This window comes from Mytilus californianus, unplaced genomic scaffold (assembly GCF_021869535.1).
Source record: "Mytilus californianus isolate M0D057914Y unplaced genomic scaffold, xbMytCali1.0.p SCAF_2, whole genome shotgun sequence".
Classification (NCBI taxonomy): domain Eukaryota; kingdom Metazoa; phylum Mollusca; class Bivalvia; order Mytilida; family Mytilidae; genus Mytilus; species Mytilus californianus.
This window is the reverse complement of record NW_026262668.1, coordinates 89,265,199-89,286,215: the sequence shown is the minus strand read 5'-3', so window position 1 is coordinate 89,286,215 and position 21,017 is coordinate 89,265,199. Positions and strand designations below refer to the sequence as shown.

The 21,017-nt window shown below is 32.1% G+C and overlaps 2 protein-coding genes across 3 annotated transcripts in view; one reads left to right on the top strand and one right to left on the bottom strand.

Moving 5' to 3' along the window:
• The window catches only part of LOC127728372 (band 4.1-like protein 5), a 238,305-nt gene that overhangs the window by 140,611 nt on the left and 76,677 nt on the right, over positions 1 to 21,017 (bottom strand). The window lies entirely within an intron of this gene.
• Positions 9,771 to 16,849, top strand: LOC127728416 (uncharacterized). Its single transcript, XM_052235786.1, has 6 exons — positions 9,771 to 9,842; positions 10,170 to 10,400; positions 10,519 to 10,611; positions 13,900 to 14,055; positions 15,568 to 15,705; positions 16,277 to 16,849. The coding sequence occupies exons 1-6, from the start codon at positions 9,834 to 9,836 to the stop codon at positions 16,295 to 16,297; spliced, it is 648 nt and encodes a 215-aa protein (XP_052091746.1). The 5' UTR covers positions 9,771 to 9,833; the 3' UTR covers positions 16,298 to 16,849.

The window sequence follows — 21,017 nt, the reverse complement described above, 5'->3', positions numbered from 1 at the left end:
TATTTTCCGCTGCATATGAGAGAATAGATGATTATCAAAAGCAAAAAATATTATCAAGGTAATGGTAGGTGTTATTTGTTTTTTCTATTAAATGGAGTTTAGACGGATTTTAACTGAGTCTGGCTATAAACTGTGCTATATATTCAACAAGTGGTATCAATCAGATGTGGAATTTTAAAACTTTTACTCCAAAACCTGCAATATCATTTATTCTAATTTTGCAATTATGTTTAAACTTTTTATTTTCCTTCGCTCCATGATATTATTTCCAATGCTCAATTGAAAGATCGACCACATTGTCTAACAAAACAGACAATTTTTACTTTTACTTTTTACCTTTTATGATGTCTTGTAAAATCTTACTTTGTAAAGAACCAAACTTTGGCACAATCTTACGGTGTTTATATATCACAACTCGTTCGCTATGCCCGTATCTGTTGTGACGTTTTGGATTTCAATGAACGTAATCTATGTATTACTAGTAAATTATTAAGTCAGGTATTTCGTAACCACAAATTACTAAAAACCCTTTACTAAATTCTTCCATAGATATAAAGATTTGGTTTGGAAGTTTGGTTGAACCTGTAGGAAACTTATTTTTAACGGGATAGCACAATTTAGTTTTTACGGAGATGTTGTTTACCGAGGCCGGAAATTTAGATACGGTAAACTTATCGATCCTTTGAATAAACTTATTCTTAAAGGTTACCAATTCAATACTATAATTAGATATTTGAATAATGTTTTTATTGGTATAAATATTGATTTTGTTGTCAGTAAATTAAAATCAAACTAAATATTTTGTTTATATACATATGCACATTCATGGCTATACAATCTGTCGATACCTGTATCTTGGCATTGCATAAGGTCATGTTTTTCTCTGGCTCTTAATGACGTCTTTACACTAAATCCATTGGATGTTGGATGTGTACTGATTGATATTTTAGTCTTAGATGCATGTTTTTTATTATTAGTTGTTATTGGCTTTGAACTACCTGTCAGTAACTGCGAGTACTCTCAGATATGTACCTAGTGTCTTTTTGTTGTGGGGATGTATAAGTACCCTGCCACGTCCATTCTGTGTTTTTGTTAGATGTATTTCTGCTTTGTATCGATCTGATGAGTTAAGCTGATTTTTATAGTTTGTTCTTATGTTGTACTGTTACACAACTGTCCCAGGTTAGTGGGAGGGTTGACGCGCCTTCAAACTAGTTTAACCCCACCACATTCTGTATGTGACTGTTCCAAGTCAGGAGCCTGTAATTCAGTAGTTGTCGTGTGTTGCTGTATATCATATTTGTTTTTCGTTCATTATTTTGTACATAAATCAGGCCGATAGTTTTCTCGTTTGAATTCTTGTACATTTGTCATTTCGGAGCCTTTTATAGCTGACTATGCGGTATGGGTTTTACTCATTGTTAAAGGCCATACGGTGACCTATAGTTGTTAATTTCTGTGTCATTTGGTCTCTTGTGGAGAGTTGTCTCATTGGCAATCATACCACATCTTCTTATTTTTATATTATTCAAATAGCAAATACACCAATGATGATATATCATAAAAATGCTTTATTTTTTTATCGACAACATATATGTAAAGGTTGGTAGATTGATATTTCAAAAGACAGTCGATATTCCGATTGGTACTAATTGTGTACCTTACTGGACAACTTGTTTTTGTACTTCTGTACATCCTGCAAATTTTTGATTTCACTTACAGATAAATTGATGATGTCCTGTCATTCAACATATCATCTTAATCAATTCGATTCGTTATGACACAAAATCTGCTCCAGCAGAGTTAAGAGGAAAATCAAATGAAGTAGGCACTACACAAGTTTTACGGTCATCATCAAGAATTGATTGATCGATAAGATGTGCCTGTGTCTCAACTCACGTGCTACTTGTGTAGCAGTTTTTAAATACATGAATAGTCGTCTGATTTGTAAGTTTACCGATTGTGACTATTTCCCGATTGTGACATTTTTACTTGAGTCTTGATTCGTATAGCGGGTGCACGAGGTATCGCTCATTTTGGAGTACGTGCGATTCCCTCTGTTTTAATTTTTAAACTCGATTTGTAATGGATTAAGACTTGAACATCGGAATCTACTGTTGCCTCTAATAACGACACAGGAATAAATCTGATATTAAAGGGCGCAACTAATGTCCATAGGAATACCTACAAGCTGTTGATAACACTTTCTATTGAAACGTGCAATAAATGTTGTCAAGGAGAAAATTACTAGCTGTTATAATCTCATCACATTTCCAGTAAGTGTATCTAGCATATTTACCTTTTTCATTACAGAAGAAACCTTAATAGGAGTTGAAGCAAATAAATTTGCAATCATATTTTTCAAAGGACCTTTTGATTAAATAAGAAAACTTCTCTTTCTATAAGATTGTGTTGTTTAGAGAATCGAAAAGTTATGACCAAATGAAAAAGACCATCAAAAAGACGTAATTAAACTATAACATGCCATGGTTATTTTAGGTCATTCTTGGTCATATAGCTTTTCAACTGTTCTGATACATCCTTGACTTTCAAATACTCGGAGTTCCTATAGTGAAGGTAGCTCCAGAAAAGCACTTCGGACGTATAAAATTATATAGTGTTGTTTTCTCATGGTCCTATGTTCAGAGAACCCCAACACATCAATTAGAACCATATCTTCAAAATAATTATGGATTCCATTGAGGACTACGCAAGAGCATGGGCTTAACGAGGAGAAGTTGAACTGGACACTTAGTCAGAATGGGTTAAAGCAAACAGATTTCTGATAAAACGTCAAATCCAAAAGTTGAAAAACTGTGTGAATGATCGAGCAAAGTCCGTATACAGAGACAAAGAAGCTATGACATGTCTGTCATCTCTTTATGATAAATATGTTGTTGTTCCTGCGGACAAAGCTTCAAATAATATTGATTTTATATGTAAATCGTACTACTACGAGTGTCTTGTAAAATAATTAAGAATAAATGAGCACTCAGGTAATCCCACATATAAAAGCATAGCATTTGACAAGGACGAGATTTTTGCGAATTATAAGTCATTCATGACTTCAATGAACATTACAATGACCAGCAAATCTGAAGACTCACCTTGTTTGTATTTGATACCTTAGCTTCACAAAATTCCTTACAAACAACGGTTTATTGTCGGCTCATCTGCATGTTCTACAAAGGAATTGTCCATTAGATTGACAAAAAATCTGTCAACAGTGAAAGAAGGTCTTCAGAAATACCGTGAAACTGGTTACTCGCGTAGTGGTATCAACCATATGTGGATTCTAAAAGAACTTCTTTATTATTTTAAATCTCGATCTTTCTCTGAAATTAATTCTATCAAAACCTTTGATTTTTCAATTCTTTTAACCACCATTCTCCATGTGAAATTGAAAAATCGTCTATAAGAAATAGTCCACATTGCTTTTCAATATAAAATGGTAGCATACGTTATAAATTTATTGCTTTGGAATACCATACGGCATATTTGTTAAAAGTGAACAAACAGGTAAAACATGCTACACCGAAGAACAAGTGATCAGTATGCTGGAGTTTCTTCTTTACAACATATTTGTTGAATTTGGAGGTACCTTTTTCAACAAATTGTCGGCATTTCTATGGGAACGAACTGTGCGCCTTTCCTTGCCGACCTCTGCTTATTTTCGGAGTTCCTACAGACACATGTCAATAACAAAAAGATCAAAGAAGCCAGATCATTTAATTTCACATTCATATAGAGGTATTCCCGTAACAGTGTGGACAACCGTAGTACTTTTGTTGTCAATATATACTACTGAATCATTTACCTTTATCTTGTTTGTCGTCGGCTATCGATAACAATGACAAGTGCTTATCTAAATCCCCGGAGGGAGTGGGGATTTAGATAAACACTTGTTACACATTTCGATAAATAGAATGAAATTGTTGATCAAAACATAAAAAACGCAAGTAAAGAACGTTTAAGTATTCAATATTAATCAAAACACAAAGGTTGTTCCTGTACTAGTTTTTCGAATTATTTGAGTCAGGCGTTGAGAACCGTTGATTACGTGTTATAGTGTTCTTTGTATTTGTCTTTGTATATTCTTAACCTTAATTGTTTAGTCCATGTTTGGTAATATCCTTTTGGCGTGGCTTGGTATTTATACATCCCGTCATTGTGTTATTGTGCTATTGAATTTTTTGTATTCTTGTCTTTCATTTTTGCTTGTGTTCTTTTTTTGTAGAGTGTCTGTATGACTTTTTGTCTTTCTTTGTTGGCATGGTTGTTTGTTTTTATAGTGATTGGTATTATGACACAGTGTTGACTGCTGTACCCCAATTTTTGCCATTTTTGTCTATTATGTCTGTTTGTTTTGCTCACACATTGTTCTCAATGTTGTGGAATTCTGTGCGACTGCCATTTAAGTGAGAGGTTTAGTAACCTATGAAACCAGGTTTAATCCACTATTTTCTACATAAGGAAATGCCTGTACCAAGTCAGGAATATGACAGTTATTTTCTATTCGTTTGATGTGTTTGAGCTTTTGATTTTGCAATTTGATAAGGGACTTTTCGTTTTGAATATTCCTTGGAGATCGGTATTTTTGTTTTTTACTTTTTTCATTTCTTTTTTTGGGAGAACATGATTGTTTTATTCATTGGTTGTCTTATTTATTTATTAGCTATCTTATTTATTTATTACTTGTCTTGGTTTTGAACTAGCTTTCAGTAACTGCGAGTACTCTTAGAACGACACTTTGTGTCTCTGTCTTTACGTTAGTTGAAATTTGTGCTGATCCGATTAGTGAAGCCGTTCTAAACTGATTTTTCCAGTTTGTTTCATGTAAGGATGAGCGTTGAGCGTCACCAAACATGTTTAACCCCTCAAAATTCTATATGTGCCTGTCTAAGGTCAGGAGCTGTAATTCAGGGCTTTCGTTGGTTGCTGTCTGTCATATTTGTTTTCGTTTATTGTTTTGTCCAAAATAGGCCGTCGGTCTTTTTTTTAAATTTTTGTCATGTCGAGGATTTTTATATCTGACTACGGTTTTTTATTGTACCCTTAGAATGTTCTTTTTCATTTAAACAGGCGTATACATATGTGACTAGTTGTAAGTGGTTTTGTGAGTCTTCGTTCGTCTCATTTCAATGAAGAATAAAAGATATATTTTAACCTCAAATTTAATAATTTGTCAGATAATTTTATCTGTTAAAACATAAAACATCACAAAATATAATCAAGACTTTACCAGGATTGTATTTCAATGCACATTGAAAGAACAAAAAACACAACAGTGAAATATTGTTGTGTTAATGAATTGCTCTGATAGAGATGTATTCACAAATGTGAATGCCTTTTCTAATTTTCATGTATTTTACTCTTTCTATAAACTTGGTTTTGATATTGTTCTCATTTGCAAATATGTAATTACTACATGTAACCCAGTATTATGTATTGAAACGTGGGCGGAAAATTTTTGCAAAGTGATTTATTAGCTTTATTACTACAATTTCTGGTTCATAGTAGACCACTTTTTAATATCTCACTTTAAATTGTATATCAATTTTCACGAAGGTGAAATATATCTTTCAATTGATTCCATTATATATGAATACGTTTAACCATATGATGGTCATCTTAAATTACAGATATTATTTTTCGTGACCTTGTTTAAATAGAAATAGCTATGTGCCTGTATAATCTAAGGATTTGACGATAAAAATATTACAACAGATTCCTATAGCTATTGACAATGTACACAAATAAAACGGCGCTATTTGTGTACATTGTCAATAGCTATAGGAATCTGTTTTGATATTTTTATCGTCAAATCCTTAATGATAAGACACTCTCATAGCTATTTCTATTTAAACGAGGTCAGAAAAAATAATATCAAAGGTGTAATATATCTTTCAAATGATTCCATTATATATGAATACGTTTGAACATATGATGGGCAGCTTAAATTACAGAAAAATCTCCTTTGCATGGTTCAAGATGTTTGTGAGCGCTCAACCCTCCCTTTACCTGGGACAGTGATATAACAACACATCCAAATAATAAACTGTATAAATTATTTTGGAAGGGATTGACTCGTCAGATCGGTACTAAGCACAAAACAATTACCAAAAAAACAATTGACAAAAGACCCGATCCAAGAGTATGTGTAGTTACTGGTATCCAGTTCAAAGCCCAATTCCAATTAATGTATAAACCAGTTTAATTTGTTTTTATTATTTTATTTAATCAACGATACAAAAAAGATCGGTTTTACCAACTTATGAAGTTTTCTATAAATAAAATTATTATAACATTATATAAATTGAGCTTAAGCATAGATCACTTACTGGTAATATATCTTGAGAAGTGGTTTTGAATAAAAGAGGAAATTAAGAAGTGGAGGCAGATCCAATATGATAGTAAGGATACTGGATGTTGAAGTATTTAGCAAAAAGTAGTCATGAAATAAAATTCACTTAAACCTTTTCATTTACAATATATTCAAGAGCAGCATAAATATTGATTCTTACCTAAAGTAATATATATACTTTGTTTTAGAAATACTCTAATTCTTATTGAAAAAAAACCTGATATGTGCCATTCGGGGCTTTCACGAATCATTATATATCTATTATGGTTTTGAGTTACTAGTCGTCATTTAAACACAAAGGTTTATAGATAAATAAATAATGAAGGTTACATATTCACCTTGTATGCATAGAGGAAGTCTTCCTTTTTCATATACTTTAACAACATAAATAAATGACTGTTTTTATGTTTCTATATTTTTAGTTTAACAAGAACTACACACACATGACACAGCTAAAATTACAACATCAGATACCTTTCATATATAATGATTTTGTATTGAAAGAAGGGCGTTTTAGATTTAGTTTTTACATTTTGGTATCAAACATACAAAATATTAAACATTTTCAATAGAAAAAATATACAATATTAAACAAATACCATTATACAGGTGACTTAATTCCCTGGTGCCATTTCTTTGCAGTTTAAGGCAAAGTTGACCTTAGATGGATTTGGCTAATTTTTTATGTTCTTTTTTGGTCATATATCTCTTCAACTGTTTCGGTTCTTATACATCCTTGGCTTTTAAATATTCGTCTTTGAGAGTTCCTGGTGAAGGTCATTCCAGAAAAGCGCTTCGGACGCATGAAATTTATAACGTGTTGTTTTCTTTTTTTTAGATACCAGTTAAGTCTACTGATCTGTAATTTGACCGATTGTGTCCTTTTTTCTGAATGTGACACATTGACTGAGTGTGGATTCGCATGGCGGGTGATGCATGGCAGTTGACGCACCCGGTTTTGCTTCTTTCGGAGGTCATGCGATTCCCTCAGTTTTTGTTAATTACCTTGATCCCTGTCTCTTCTTAAACTTCTTTCTCTTTAATTTACCTAACCTGGAACTTGTCAATATTGATATCGTCAAGTTCAATTTTTCGTTAAATGAAATAAACTAGGTTATCTAAATCAAATTAAAACAATGTGTCAAGAATTCACAAATTATTTTAATTACTAAATTATTTAAAGATCGCATATTTTAAAAATAATTTCAGTTTCAGAAAATCACAAACTTTGATAAGATCTAAGAAATAATTCGTTCCTGATCTTTTTGCAATACAACAAAGAAAGCCACATAAAAATATAAGTATGCAATCGACATCTGTACACTAAATTCGTTGAGTATGTACAGATTGATACTTTCGTCTGGGAGAACAGGATTTATTTATTACATGTGTAGCTATTATATCCTTGATCTAGCTTTAGGTAAATGCGAGTTTTTCTTAGATCGGTACTGTGTGTTTTTTTTCATTATAGCATTTAGTTTTGTGCTTCGTGCCAGTCTAATGTGTCTTAATATTTTCTACTGAGTTTTACTGTTTGTTCTTATGTTGTTCTGAAATACGAAAATAAAAAAGATGTGGTATGAATGCAACTATCCCCCAGAGACCAAATGACGTAGAAGTTAACAACTATAGGTTACCGTACAATCTTCAACAATGAGCAAAACCCATACCACATAGTAAGCTATAAAAGGCCCCTGGCCTAGGCTAGAAGATGAATGAGCGCTCACAAATATACTTAAACTCCAAACCCCACACACACACATATTCTATATGTGTATGTCCCAAGTCAGGTAATCCAGTGGTTGTCGTTGGTTGCTGTATGTCATATTTGTTTTTCTTTTATTGTTTTGAAACAAACTAACTTACGCTGTTGGGTTTTTTTGTTGTTTTGTTGGTTTTTTTTGTTGGTTTTTTTTTTTGCGTTTGCAGCGTTTCACATTTTATAATACCTTTTATATCAGACAATAAGTTTTCTGAATGTTGAAGACTGTACATTGACCTATAGTTGCTGGAATACTCGTCGTTTGGACTCTAGCGGATAATTGTCTCATTAGCAGTCATGCCACATCCCTTTATTTTATAAAGGCAAAGTTTGAAGACAACTTAGACGAATATTAACGAAACAATATATTCGAAAAAGTCCTCTTAGAAATTAAAAATATTGATAAAGATCAAATAAAGGGGGAAAACTACCTCCCTCATCACACACACACACACACACATATCAACATATATTATAAACGAACAAACTTCTCTGCTGACGATAAGCAGGACAAATGTGACTTGTAAAACTAAAATTTGGTTTTGATAAACAAACCCAAGGACGAAAATGTACATCCCTACTGACTTTTGCCTAAAACTAATGATATTATTTGTGAATAAGTTCTATTACATCATCCAAATTATTGATTCTAACAAAGCATCAGAACATGATAACATAAAGGATAGAAAGTAAAACAAAATATTTTACAACTGGATATTGAAGAAATTAAGCTGTTTGCTTTTTGTGACTTTTCAAAGGCTTTCGAAAAGGTTTGGAATAGAGATTTAAGTTCAGCGGTATTCATTGCTCGGAACGATTCCAAGCTTCAATACTGACAAAAACATTTGCCTGTTGTTGCCGTCTGCCATATTACTATATATAGACACCTTATTTAGTCGTTGGGTTATTGTCTTATTGACAAATGACCGATATCTCTATTTATTTCTATTGAAGTTCATGGTCTCGATGGACATCCATATACTGTAGAGTTAGGCCAATTTTCCTGAATTAAAAAATAGTCTTTTAATCTTCATAGCGATTCATAGTATCAAAGATATGTGTGTACTTAAAGGTTCTATCAAGGGTATGGCTGATTTCGAAACAGATCACAAAATTATATACCACTGAAAATAGCATTAAACCACAATTTTACAAATTTTGGAAATTAACAAAAGGATATCGTTATTTAAAAAAATATTTGTTGAAAGTAAAGCCATGTATTGAATTCGTCAATTCAACTGCTTTCACTGAAATTACATATAGATGGATATAATACATCAATATAGCGTTTTACACCAACGATCAACCCAATTATATCTTTAGATAGATAACCCAATTTTAGTCATAGTCTAACGACCGATTTATTTACCTAAACGTAGTTTAAAATTTATAAATATGTCGTTAAGAGCGAGTTTGGTGTTAAATTCCTTAAACAATACATTTGCAGATCAATGATATATATCAGTGAATCTTTTAAGAATCAAATCAACAAAACGAAAACTGATATGCTCAATGGCTGTTCGAACTAATTTTTATATTATTATAAATATGATGCAAATAATAATAAAAATATCAATAATTAAATTAAGCATAATATATCTTTATATTTCCTGTATTTATTTTACAAAAATTTCCCAACACAGTTCTGTGCTATCTAGTCAATGTTCCATATGAATGGTTCATTGACAATTTCCCTTAAAGCCAACAATGGACGATGTAAGTAAAATATAGAACTTGTAGGAAATATAAATTACCAGCATCGATAGATATTGATAAGACGTAACTTGTGAATGATTACACTGTTGCTGATCCTTGTTGAGTTTTTAAATATAAAGGCGTTTCACAATGCAGGAGCACATTGATTTTGGATTTTTTTTTGGAACGAATTTTATGTAAAACTGATATGACAAAAATAAGGTGACTTTTACTTTAGTATATATTATATCTGTTATAATTATCGTTCTCATTTCACATAAGATGACTTTTTGTTTACTAATCTTTAATTGTCAATATAATAATAATAATTTATAACTTTACTTGTAGGATTATGAATCCGACTTCGAATCAAGACCCACAACAAGGACGTCGCCTACCAAATCAATAACTTTACCATACGGAAGTTCTCATCATTGTTTTACTCGCTCATACGGATTCTACTCAGCTAGGACACCTTCTTCAGCTGCTAGTGAAAATCCTGGGAAAAAGTATCTTAAATCTTCCTTTCCAGACCTAATAGAGACTTTAAGAAGCCACACAAAACCAAAACTGAAAAGGGTATGTGAAATTTACTCAATTTTTTTAATGCTAATCAACAGAAAAGCATGGTTATTTGATTTATAAAATAGAACACAATGCAACTTACTTTTAGATTAAGGTTTATTCATATTTTTAGGACATATCCACACCAGACTGTCATGAAGAAACTAAGGACAAAAAAGAAGAGAAGAGACTGACATTTGGCGAGGAAATACGTCGAAGGAATGAGGTATCTTAAAGATTTGATTTAAAAATTATTCTAATAATAGAAAAAAAATTAAGTAATCGAAGTTTAAATAATAAATCTAACTTATACATGTCTCAACCGAGTTTGAAAGAACATAAACCGCAATTTACTCCTTCTTTATTTAATTGTTCTAATACTGGGGATTTCAAATAATTATAACTCATTGAAAGTTTATTTCAGTTTGAGCTTTGACGCCTTCTTGCAATGAAGAATATATGAATGTCAAATTCGAAAAAATGCCCTCAGCAGACTTCATGAGAATCTAGATTATACCGAGGAGTACGTGCGACTAGAGCTCATACATGTATATAACAGCTAGCCTATTTAAGTGTGTGATTATATAAAAGTTAAATTAAGGTTGTTTGTTTGTTAGACGAGCTTTTCATTACTTATCATTTTGGGGAAATACAGAACAAACTGATCAAATTGTTTCTTCAGTTACCATTTTGTTACCTTTCCGTGTTTTGATTGGCTATAGTAATGAGAGCTACAGAGCCTGCATATGGAGTATGTATCTCCCAGTTGATATGATATACCAGGTTTTGCGTTTCTAATCATGATATCCTTGATAAAGGGTTACTGCTTTCAAGAAAGCTATGACATCAAAGGTTCAAAATGGTAAAGTTGAATTCATCCGTTCCAAGATTTTACAGACGCCATCATGATTTGGTTGATTGTCTTCAGTGATGTTAGGGATCGAAACGGTATTTGGAAGGCCATATAATTTACCTCAATTTAGGATAGACTCTTGAATTTTAAAGAGTCGAAATAGGATGAACGGATCATATAAACCCGAAAGAAAATATAATACAACCCCAAACGAAAAAATATAAACGTGTCTAAATTGAAAACAACGTTCAAACCTATGATTGCGTTGGATAAAAACCGCATTTTTTATGCGTGTGCATGTAAAACAAATTTCTTGGTAGAGGGGTCTAAATACAGCACAAACAACTTTTTCCAAAAGACCAAAAAAGTGAAAAGTATATTTTAACAAAACGCATTTGACTAACAGGTCGAACAACTGATGTTCTTAAACCCTGCTGACTGCCATTGACGATTGCCAAATAAATTGATCACCAGATGTAACATGGATCTTATATTTAATTTAATACCAAACAGAAAACAATAAACTTGCGGAGAAGATGGTATACCGCAAACATGAGGTGCAAAAATTTGTACAACATATCCGGATTTCGACATTTAATGTCTCTTCAGTGATGTTAGGGATCGGAACGGTATTTGGAAGACCATATAATTTACCTCAATTTAGGATAGACTCTTGAATTTTAAAGAGTCGAAATAGGATGAACGGATCATATAAACCCGAAAGAAAATATAATACAACCCAAACGAAAAAATATAAACGTGTCTAAATTGAAAACAACGTTCAAACCTATGATTGCGTTGGATAAAAACCGCAATTTTTATACGTGTGCATGTAAAACAAATTTCTTGGTAGAGGGGTCTAAATACAGAACAAACAACTTTTTCCAAAAGACCAAAAAAGTGAAAAGTATATTTTAACAAAACGCATTTGACTAACAGGTCGAACAACTGATGTTCTTAAACCCTGCTGACTGCCATTGACGATTGCCAAAAAAATTGATCACCAGATGTAACATGGATCTTATACTTAATTTAATACCAAACAGAAAACAATAAACTTGCGGAGAAGATGGTATACCGCAAACATGAGGTGCAAAAATTTGTACAACATATCCGGATTTCGACATTTAATGTCTCTTCAGTGATGTTAGGGATCGGAACGGTATTTGGAAGACCATATAATTTACCTCAATTTAGGATAGACTCTTGAATTTTAAAGAGTCGAAATAGGATGAACGGATCATATAAACCCGAAGGAAAATATAATACAAGCCCAAACGAAAAAATATAAACGTGTCTAAATTGAAAACAACGTTCAAACCTATGATTGCGTTGGATAAAAACCGCAATTTTTATACGTGTGCATGTAAAACAAATTTCTTGGTAGAGGGGTCTAAATACAGCACAAACAACATTTTCCAAAAGACCAAAAAAGTGAAAGGTATATTTTAACAAAACGCATTTGACTAACAGGTCGAACAACTGATGTTCTTAAACCCTGCTGACTGCCATTGACGATTGCCAAATAAACGGATCACAAGATGTAACATGGATCTTATATTTAATTTTATACCAAACAGAAAACAATAAACTTGCGGAGAAGATGGTATACCGCAAACATGAGGTGCAAAAATTTGTACATATATCCGGATTTCGACAATTAATGTCTCTTCAGTGATGTTAGGGATTGAAACGGTATTTGGAAGGCCATTTAATTTACCTCAATTTAGGATAGACTCTTGAATTTTAAAGAGTCGAAATAGGATGAACGGATCATATAAACCCGAAGGAAAATATAATACAAGCCCAAACGAAAAAATATAAACGTGTCTAAATTGAAAACAACGTTCAAACCTATGATTGCGTTGGATAAAAACCGCAATTTTTATACGTGTGCATGTAAAACAAATTTCTTGGTAGAGGGGTCTAAATACAGCACAAACAACATTTTCCAAAAGACCAAAAAAGTGAAAAGTATATTTTAACAAAACGCATTTGACAACAGGTCGAACAACTGATGTTCATAACCCCTGCTGACTACCATTGGCGATTGCCAAATAAACGGATCACAAGATGTTACAAAACTGATCTTTTAAAATTATTAATTTAATATATTTATATCTAAATCTGACCCACTCAAATAGATGTGTCTCAATATGGCTTTTATTGGTGAACGATAGATCCATTTAGCTTTTTCTGAATCCTGATACCAGGGCGATCAACGGATAGAAAGTTTTTGATAATTTGTCTGATAGAAATGTGTGTGCATTGATGAAATTGGTGTTAAAAATTCTGGCATAAAAACACATTAGTCAATATTCCAGACTGAACATGATTTGATTAGTATTGAATTAAACGTAGGTCCTTCAGACAATTAAACTATTACTCTTACATAGCCATTATGTTTTGCTTTGAAAACTTGGGTTGACGGTAAATTCAGAAAGGCGCTTCGCATTTGTTTTTCTCTCACATTTTATTAAAACGGTATAAGAAAAATACCGAACTCCAATGTAAATTTAGAAAGAGGGGAGTTTTAAGCAAACTCTTAAATGTCCAAAATGGACCGAATTACTGTCATTTTTACTGCATGCCAAATATTCCTTCTATATAACTTTTCCGTGCTTTACGATAACCGCTATATTATGTTTCCTCCATAATTAGAGTCAATGGCTGAGGATAGAAGATGTTGTCAAGGACACCATGGAAAGATATGATGATTATTGTAAAAAACTCACCATCAAAAATGAACTTCAACAAAAGGAAATTCATGAAAAAAACCAAAAACAGATAAAGATACTTGAAAAAATGGAAGAAAAGGTAAATTAAAATCTTTCCTTTGATGAAAATTAATACAAAATTGGTGTGCACATTTAAAAGTAACACAAACTGCGTAAGATAAGTATATATCAAACAACTTATGACAACATATTAAATTACATACACACTTGGGAGGATGATTACATATCATATAACAAACACCATTTAAAGCACATATTCGACATTTTTTCTGATAATTTAAAATTGAGTTGTTCATGAGTCATACAAAATATGTATGTACCTCCCTCGGAATGTACTTTGTTTAAAAAGCTAGACATGACGTAAATTCATAAATAGGAACTACATGCATATTTAATTATTTCAAGCTCTAGTATACACGATTAAAAAAAATAAATATCGAAAAATGGCGTTTAGGTCACGAAAGTGCGTGTGTGTGTGTGTTTTTTTTTTTGTTTGTGCGTTCAGGATTTTTTAGTTTATTTTGGGGGGAGGGGATAATTTGTTGTTTATCTTAGGTGTAAGGAGGAGTTTAATACTGCGTTTTTTAATCAAATGTGTTGCAAAGCAAATGATGGTCAAATAAGTTTTCATAGGGCTAATTGTGATACGTCAATTTGACAGCAACCCAACACCATAAACCAGAAACGAAATTTAGAGGTTAACCTATGATCTGCATCAATAAGAAACTGTTTAGGCTTTTGATTAAACTCTACAATTTGTGCATAAACATAATATGAATCTGCCATCAACACATACAACCCTCTAATCGATAACAAAATAAATTTAGACACAAACAAAGACAAACCATTGACGAAGCTCTCGACTTTTGAGGTGTTATCAATTTGAATGATTAAACATTTTTTAAAGTCTTAAACCTACCTCTTTTTTTATATCTATCGGTGGAATAACAAATGGCACATAAATGAACGTACGAACAATGAGTTCACAACAGTGTGATTATTATCTTTATCACAAAGTCTAAGTCAAGAAAATATTTAAAGGACAATTTTTATACTTGTTTGCCTTATTATGATATAACAATCAAAATCTTGATGAGCATGACAGAACATGAAATCAAAAGAAAATTTGTAAAGACAAGTTTTACGAATCAGCCTCAGCATAGAAAAAAGAACCTTTATTATTTTTTCATCTTGACAGTTACTAGGTCATGGCATGGTAGAAAGAGATAAATATTCGACTGCCGTTTTTGGATAATTTAAACAAATCGACTCAATTGGAAAAAATCGAGTATATAAATCTTGGGTTATATGTGAAAATACATACATAAAAAATAATCCAACAACAGTAAAAATCACAATGCATAAGCAAAATTTAGATACTTCTGTCAATATTCAGTATAGGAAGATGATTTCCAAAAAAACAAAAATGTGTAAATACATAAGACTTTTATAATTTTGCTGACCAAAATCTGCAAGGTCATTGTGTAGACCGGAAAATTACCATCTCTCCAACAAATTTATTGTTCAATATTTAAAGTTTACCCATCAATTATACATGTACGTTTATTTTCTGTTTTATTCTATTTGTCAGAAAAAATCGGATAACATCAAACAATCATCCTATGCAAGAATATGGAATCACCACGCTAAAATGAGAGAACTAGCTGAAAAGTTATATGAAGAGAAAGTAGAAAGGGAGCAGATAAGGCATGCTAGATATAGGAAAAAGGCAAGTTAGAACTTCAATGTAAACTGAATGCTTATGATTTTTATTGAACTTTGGTCAGATTCATTCTTTTAACGTTAGGATGATGGCAATGTGCTTTTCAAATTAACGATACATTCTTGGTTGCATTGTCGCATAACTTACTGACAATTTCATATGACATATCTAGCTTCCAAAATAATGCAAATTATTGAATAGAAATCGTCACGTTGGTTAGTTGTCTCATTGTCATTGACGTATTCTCAACATGTATTATTTATATTGATATAGACTTACAAATAATTGCCTTGTCTTTGTAGATGTTTTTTAAGATAAACTGTGTTCTGTCTGAATGGGATTATAAGCTGATCTGTATAAAAAGAAACATAATGTTGTTTAATGCTACTGAACTCTATACCAGTATATTTTTGGGATAGAAATGTTGAAATGAATATGACATAACTATACCGGGGTAATATCAAATTATCGAAAGAAATTTTTTTCCCGGTCTCTATATGTGTATTTTCATCTTTATACTTTTGTGATTGCATTCGGTTAATTTTGTTATTTCATAGTTTTTATATTTTAATTTCAGAGAGAGAATTCCTGGGACTAACATTTTTAACCGATGGATTGATAGACATAATCTTATAAATATCATCAATGTCATGTTTTAAGTAATATCATTTCATAAGCAAAACATATCTTATCTATTGTTTTCTTATCTACATTCTCCATATTACAGAATACTTAGTCTAGTTCAGACAGGTTTAACTGAAAAATAGACAATAACTTTAATTACAAAGAGACAATCACCATATTAAAAGTATTTTCTGAGATAGGTTTTTCCAGAGAGATGGCTTTCAATTTCAAACATTTACTATAGTGCTTGGTAAAAACAGTATGATTATTGCATCGACACTTAGATTTCATCTCCCGCAGGTACTGGGTTTTCTCTTAACAATGTAAAAATAAGGAGATGTGGTATGATTGGAAATGAGACATTATCCACCAAACACCAAATGACAAGAATGTTAACATCTCTAATTCTTGTGTTTGGCGGGGAAGAGAGTGGTTGTTACCATATTTGTATTTCTTTTCTTGTGCTAGTCGTACGTTCTTAGATTATTACTATTTTCATACCAATAAAATGATTGGATTCGATTTAGTATATGTGTCCATCGATTCTTTCTCTACGTGAAATAAAGAATTCCAGGTAGGAGCCACATATGCACCTATGCATCTCGTTTTATGTCCCAATACTGGAATTCAAATAAGAATTTGTCAAACTATAAATAATAAAAAAGGTTTTGAAAATTTGGTTGACTGGGGTGGGAGGCGGGGAATATGCACTGGCATTTAAAAGAAACATCAATGTCACCTACCGACCCCTCAAAAAGACACGTACAGAGAACGTTGATGTGACCCGATTATTGGTATCACATTTAAAAGTCCCCTTCAGACTAGAAGTGGCTGCATATCTATACATACCTTACAGACAAGCTGACGCCCCTTCACACCATCCCTATGAACAAATATCTTTCTGTCTGCCGGAAATGAAAATATATAGGCATTTGCCTATTGTTTAAGACAGTATGTTGACCTTTAGATGTATTTTGGCTAATTGTGTCGATTGGTTGCTGTCTTATTAAAGTAATTCTCATATTTACTTTTATTCCTTTTGAATAAAGTCCCCGAGGGTATCACCAGCCTAGGAGTCAGCACTTCTGTATTGACATGAATTATCATTGATATGGTCATAATTATAAATTATCTGTTTACACAACTTTGAATTTTCGAAATACTAAGGCTTTTCTACCTCTGGAAAAAAATTTCCTTCGCTGTATTTGGCAAGACTTTAAGGAATTAGAGTTTCAGTGCTCTTTAACTTCGTACTTTATATGGCAATTGAATTTTTTTTTATTCGAGCGTCACTGATGAGTCTTTTGATGTTCACGTTGAGAATATCAGCTATTTGAATATTACAGAACATTGCAATACCCCCAACAGTCTTCGTTAATAATATAGTTTATGGCAATTTTTCTCCCCAAAACCAAAAGACTCTCTATGCTAGTGGTATCATTATAAATTACCATTCCTCGTCTGATCCACTTACTAAAACCAAATGAATTTTTGATGTTTCCAATCTGCATGGAATAGGCCTATCAATGACTCAATACTTAGCAAACAACTCATCAGTGGTGCTCGAATAGATACAGCTGAAGATTCAAATCAAATAAGAAAATGAAGATCATTGAAAACCAAACGCAAAATTGCCAAAAGTTGTGAAAAATTTGGCTAATGCCATCTATGCCTTGAGGTGGAAAAACCTAAATGATTTGAATGATTTAAATATTTTATGAATAGTATATTTACAGATAAAGATCGCATCATCGATATTTGGAAATTTTGACTAAAATAGACGTGTGATTCAGTTATTTACTCTGGTTAATTGTTAGTAGTCATAGATCAAACCTTGTATACTATTTCATGAAAATACCATAATAACGCACTCGAAACTGGAAATCTTTTTTTTTTTTTTTTAAACTATGTTGCTTAACAAGTAATTAGAAGTTATTGAAATGATTTTATTTAATATTTCTTCCATTTTTTACATTTTTTTTTTTATTTGATACAAAAGTTAATTTCATCTTCCGATTTTCGAACTCGAAAGAACACAAATTTTTGTGAACGCTTTTTCAGTTTATTTTTTCACATAGTTTGGTTTCAAAGTTTTTTTTAACGATTTTTCCAAAACGAATTCTAACTGGTCAGTTCTAAGCACAGTCCATCAAGGTATATCACAGATATGTGTATGGGTGTGCGTAAATGGAGCGTAAGGCAAGATCGAAAGAAAACAATTCAATTCATGGAAACAGACAAATATTTTACAATCCGACATTACCATTAACAAGATATATTTCAACGGATTTTAACCATTTATCAATTTAAACTGGATACAAAGTATTTGTACAATGTTTATAGCTGGTATAAAAGATGATTTGAAATAATGTTAACAATATTTTCCAGTATAATTCTTTTGAGAAAATACGAGATTAAATTATCAAAAATACAATTTATGTTATCTATTTCAATTCGGAAAAAAAATCAACTATTCTAATCCGAAATTGTTCTCTCGACATTTTAACATAGCAGTAAGAACTTTAAATTGTCTCGATATGATTATTATTTAAACTCAGCACAAAATCAGAAAAAAATGTTTGACCACCTCTACGATTCTATATGCTCCAACTTTGTATTTCATTTGGTCTTGCAACTGTTTTGAATCGAGCGCCACTTCTTTTTTAAAGACGCGCGCCTAGTGTACCAAATTGTGAAGTTTTGTCTTTGTGTGTTACTCACCTAATTTTGTAAATATAACGGAACAATAAACAACTGTCATGCAAATGGGAGATTTATCTAGCTATAAAACAAGGTTTACCCCATCATTTTCTTCGGAAATTGCCTGTACCAAGTCAAGAATATGATAGTTGTTTTCCATTATTTCCGTTGATTGATGTAGTCGAGCGTCTGATTTTGTCAGGTTTTATGTACTTTTCCTTTGCTTTTTAATTTACATTGGAGTTCGGTATTTTTGTTCATAACTTTCATAAACCTGATATCTGAGTTTTTACTATCACTGGGTCGATGCCCCTGCTTTCGTATTAGATTTAGCCTTTTAACTGTTATGATTCCAGTGCATTTGTTAGTCTATTTTGTATGCGAAACTCATGTCTACCGTACCACACTATAAGCCTGGTATCTCTAATGAGTTTTTACAACCACTTATATGATGCCAAAAGAATTACTGCTCAGTAGTCAGCGCTTCTATGTTGATATGTAATATTATTGATACGTTCATTTGTTTGGTAAATAACTGTTTCTTATTGAATATTGAATTATTCGAAACACTAAGGCTGTTTTTACCCACAGGCATCGATGTCCTTAGTCGCATTTGGCACACTTTTGTTGGAACTCTTTGGTTTTCAATGCTCTTTAACTTCGTATTTTATTTTGTCTTTCAGCTGTTTTGATTCGATCGCCACTGATCATTTTTTGTAAAGGAATTGCGTACCAAATTACAAGCTTGGTTTATCGGCAATTTGTACATTTTCCCTTTGAGCTAACTGCCTAATATTTTCAAGATCATGGACAGGACTTGATACTCGGAAATATTAGGCAATGACGTCATGTATCAGTGTAGCAACGTCGCGTGCTCAAGTCCATCGGCGTCAATTTTCAATGAAGTGCACGCGACTTCATTCATACAACCGAACAACTATCCAAACGTTTTGTGCGCGTAAAAGTAGTTTTACTTACTATTTCATTTTACTTCATATTTTCAACTTAAACAAAACTATACAGTTAAGACAAATTGCCGATAAAAAGAATAATGGCATTTTTTTTATATTGACTTCATCAGCTCAAATATCAACTCGCCCTAGCGGGCTCGCTTGATATTCTTGCTGATAAAGTCAGTATCAAAAATAAAAATGCCGTTATTCTATATATATCTGAAGAGGTTTTAAACCATTGCGTCGATGCCACTGCTGATAAACGTTTTGTCCACGGTGGTATCACCAACCCAGTAGTCAGCAATTCTGTATTCACATGAAATATGATTGATTTGTTCCTTTTTTGTAAATTGAGATTTTACATTAATCAAACATCTCAGATTTATCTAACCCCCGACATATGAAGCATTAACCGTATTTGGCACAACTTGTTTTGGATCGTTTTTGTTTTCAATCGTCTTAAAATTTCGTATTTGATTTAGCCTTGCAGCTGTCTGGATACGAGCGCTACTAATTGGTCGTTTGATGGACGGTCCACGAGAGTTCTTTTCTTTTTAAATTCACTGTTTATGAATTGTTGAATTATTCGAAACACTAAAGTTTTTCTATATCTAGACATAGATGGCCTTAGCCTAATATGACAAAACTTTTTGGAGCGGTTTGGTTTTCTATGTTCTTCAAATTCCTATTTGATTTGGCGTTGCAACTGTAATTTTTGTCTTTTGTGGACAAAACGCGCGTCTGGTGTGTGCAAATATAAGCCTAGTATCTCTGGTGAATTTCTACCTGTTTTATAAGCGTCGTTAAAACATTTATTATTCAAATGCAATGTGTTGTAATTCCATATTAATATAATAATTTGAATAACATATAAGCAAATTAAGTGATTGAAAAAAATACAAAATACTGTATGACATACACAAGAGAAATGCACTGGATGTCAGTTTCATTTTTAATATGTTTTAATCAGTTTTATTTCCACCTGTTTCACATTTAGATCTGTGTTGAATTTAAATTGGATCTAGTATTTTCAATTTTCTG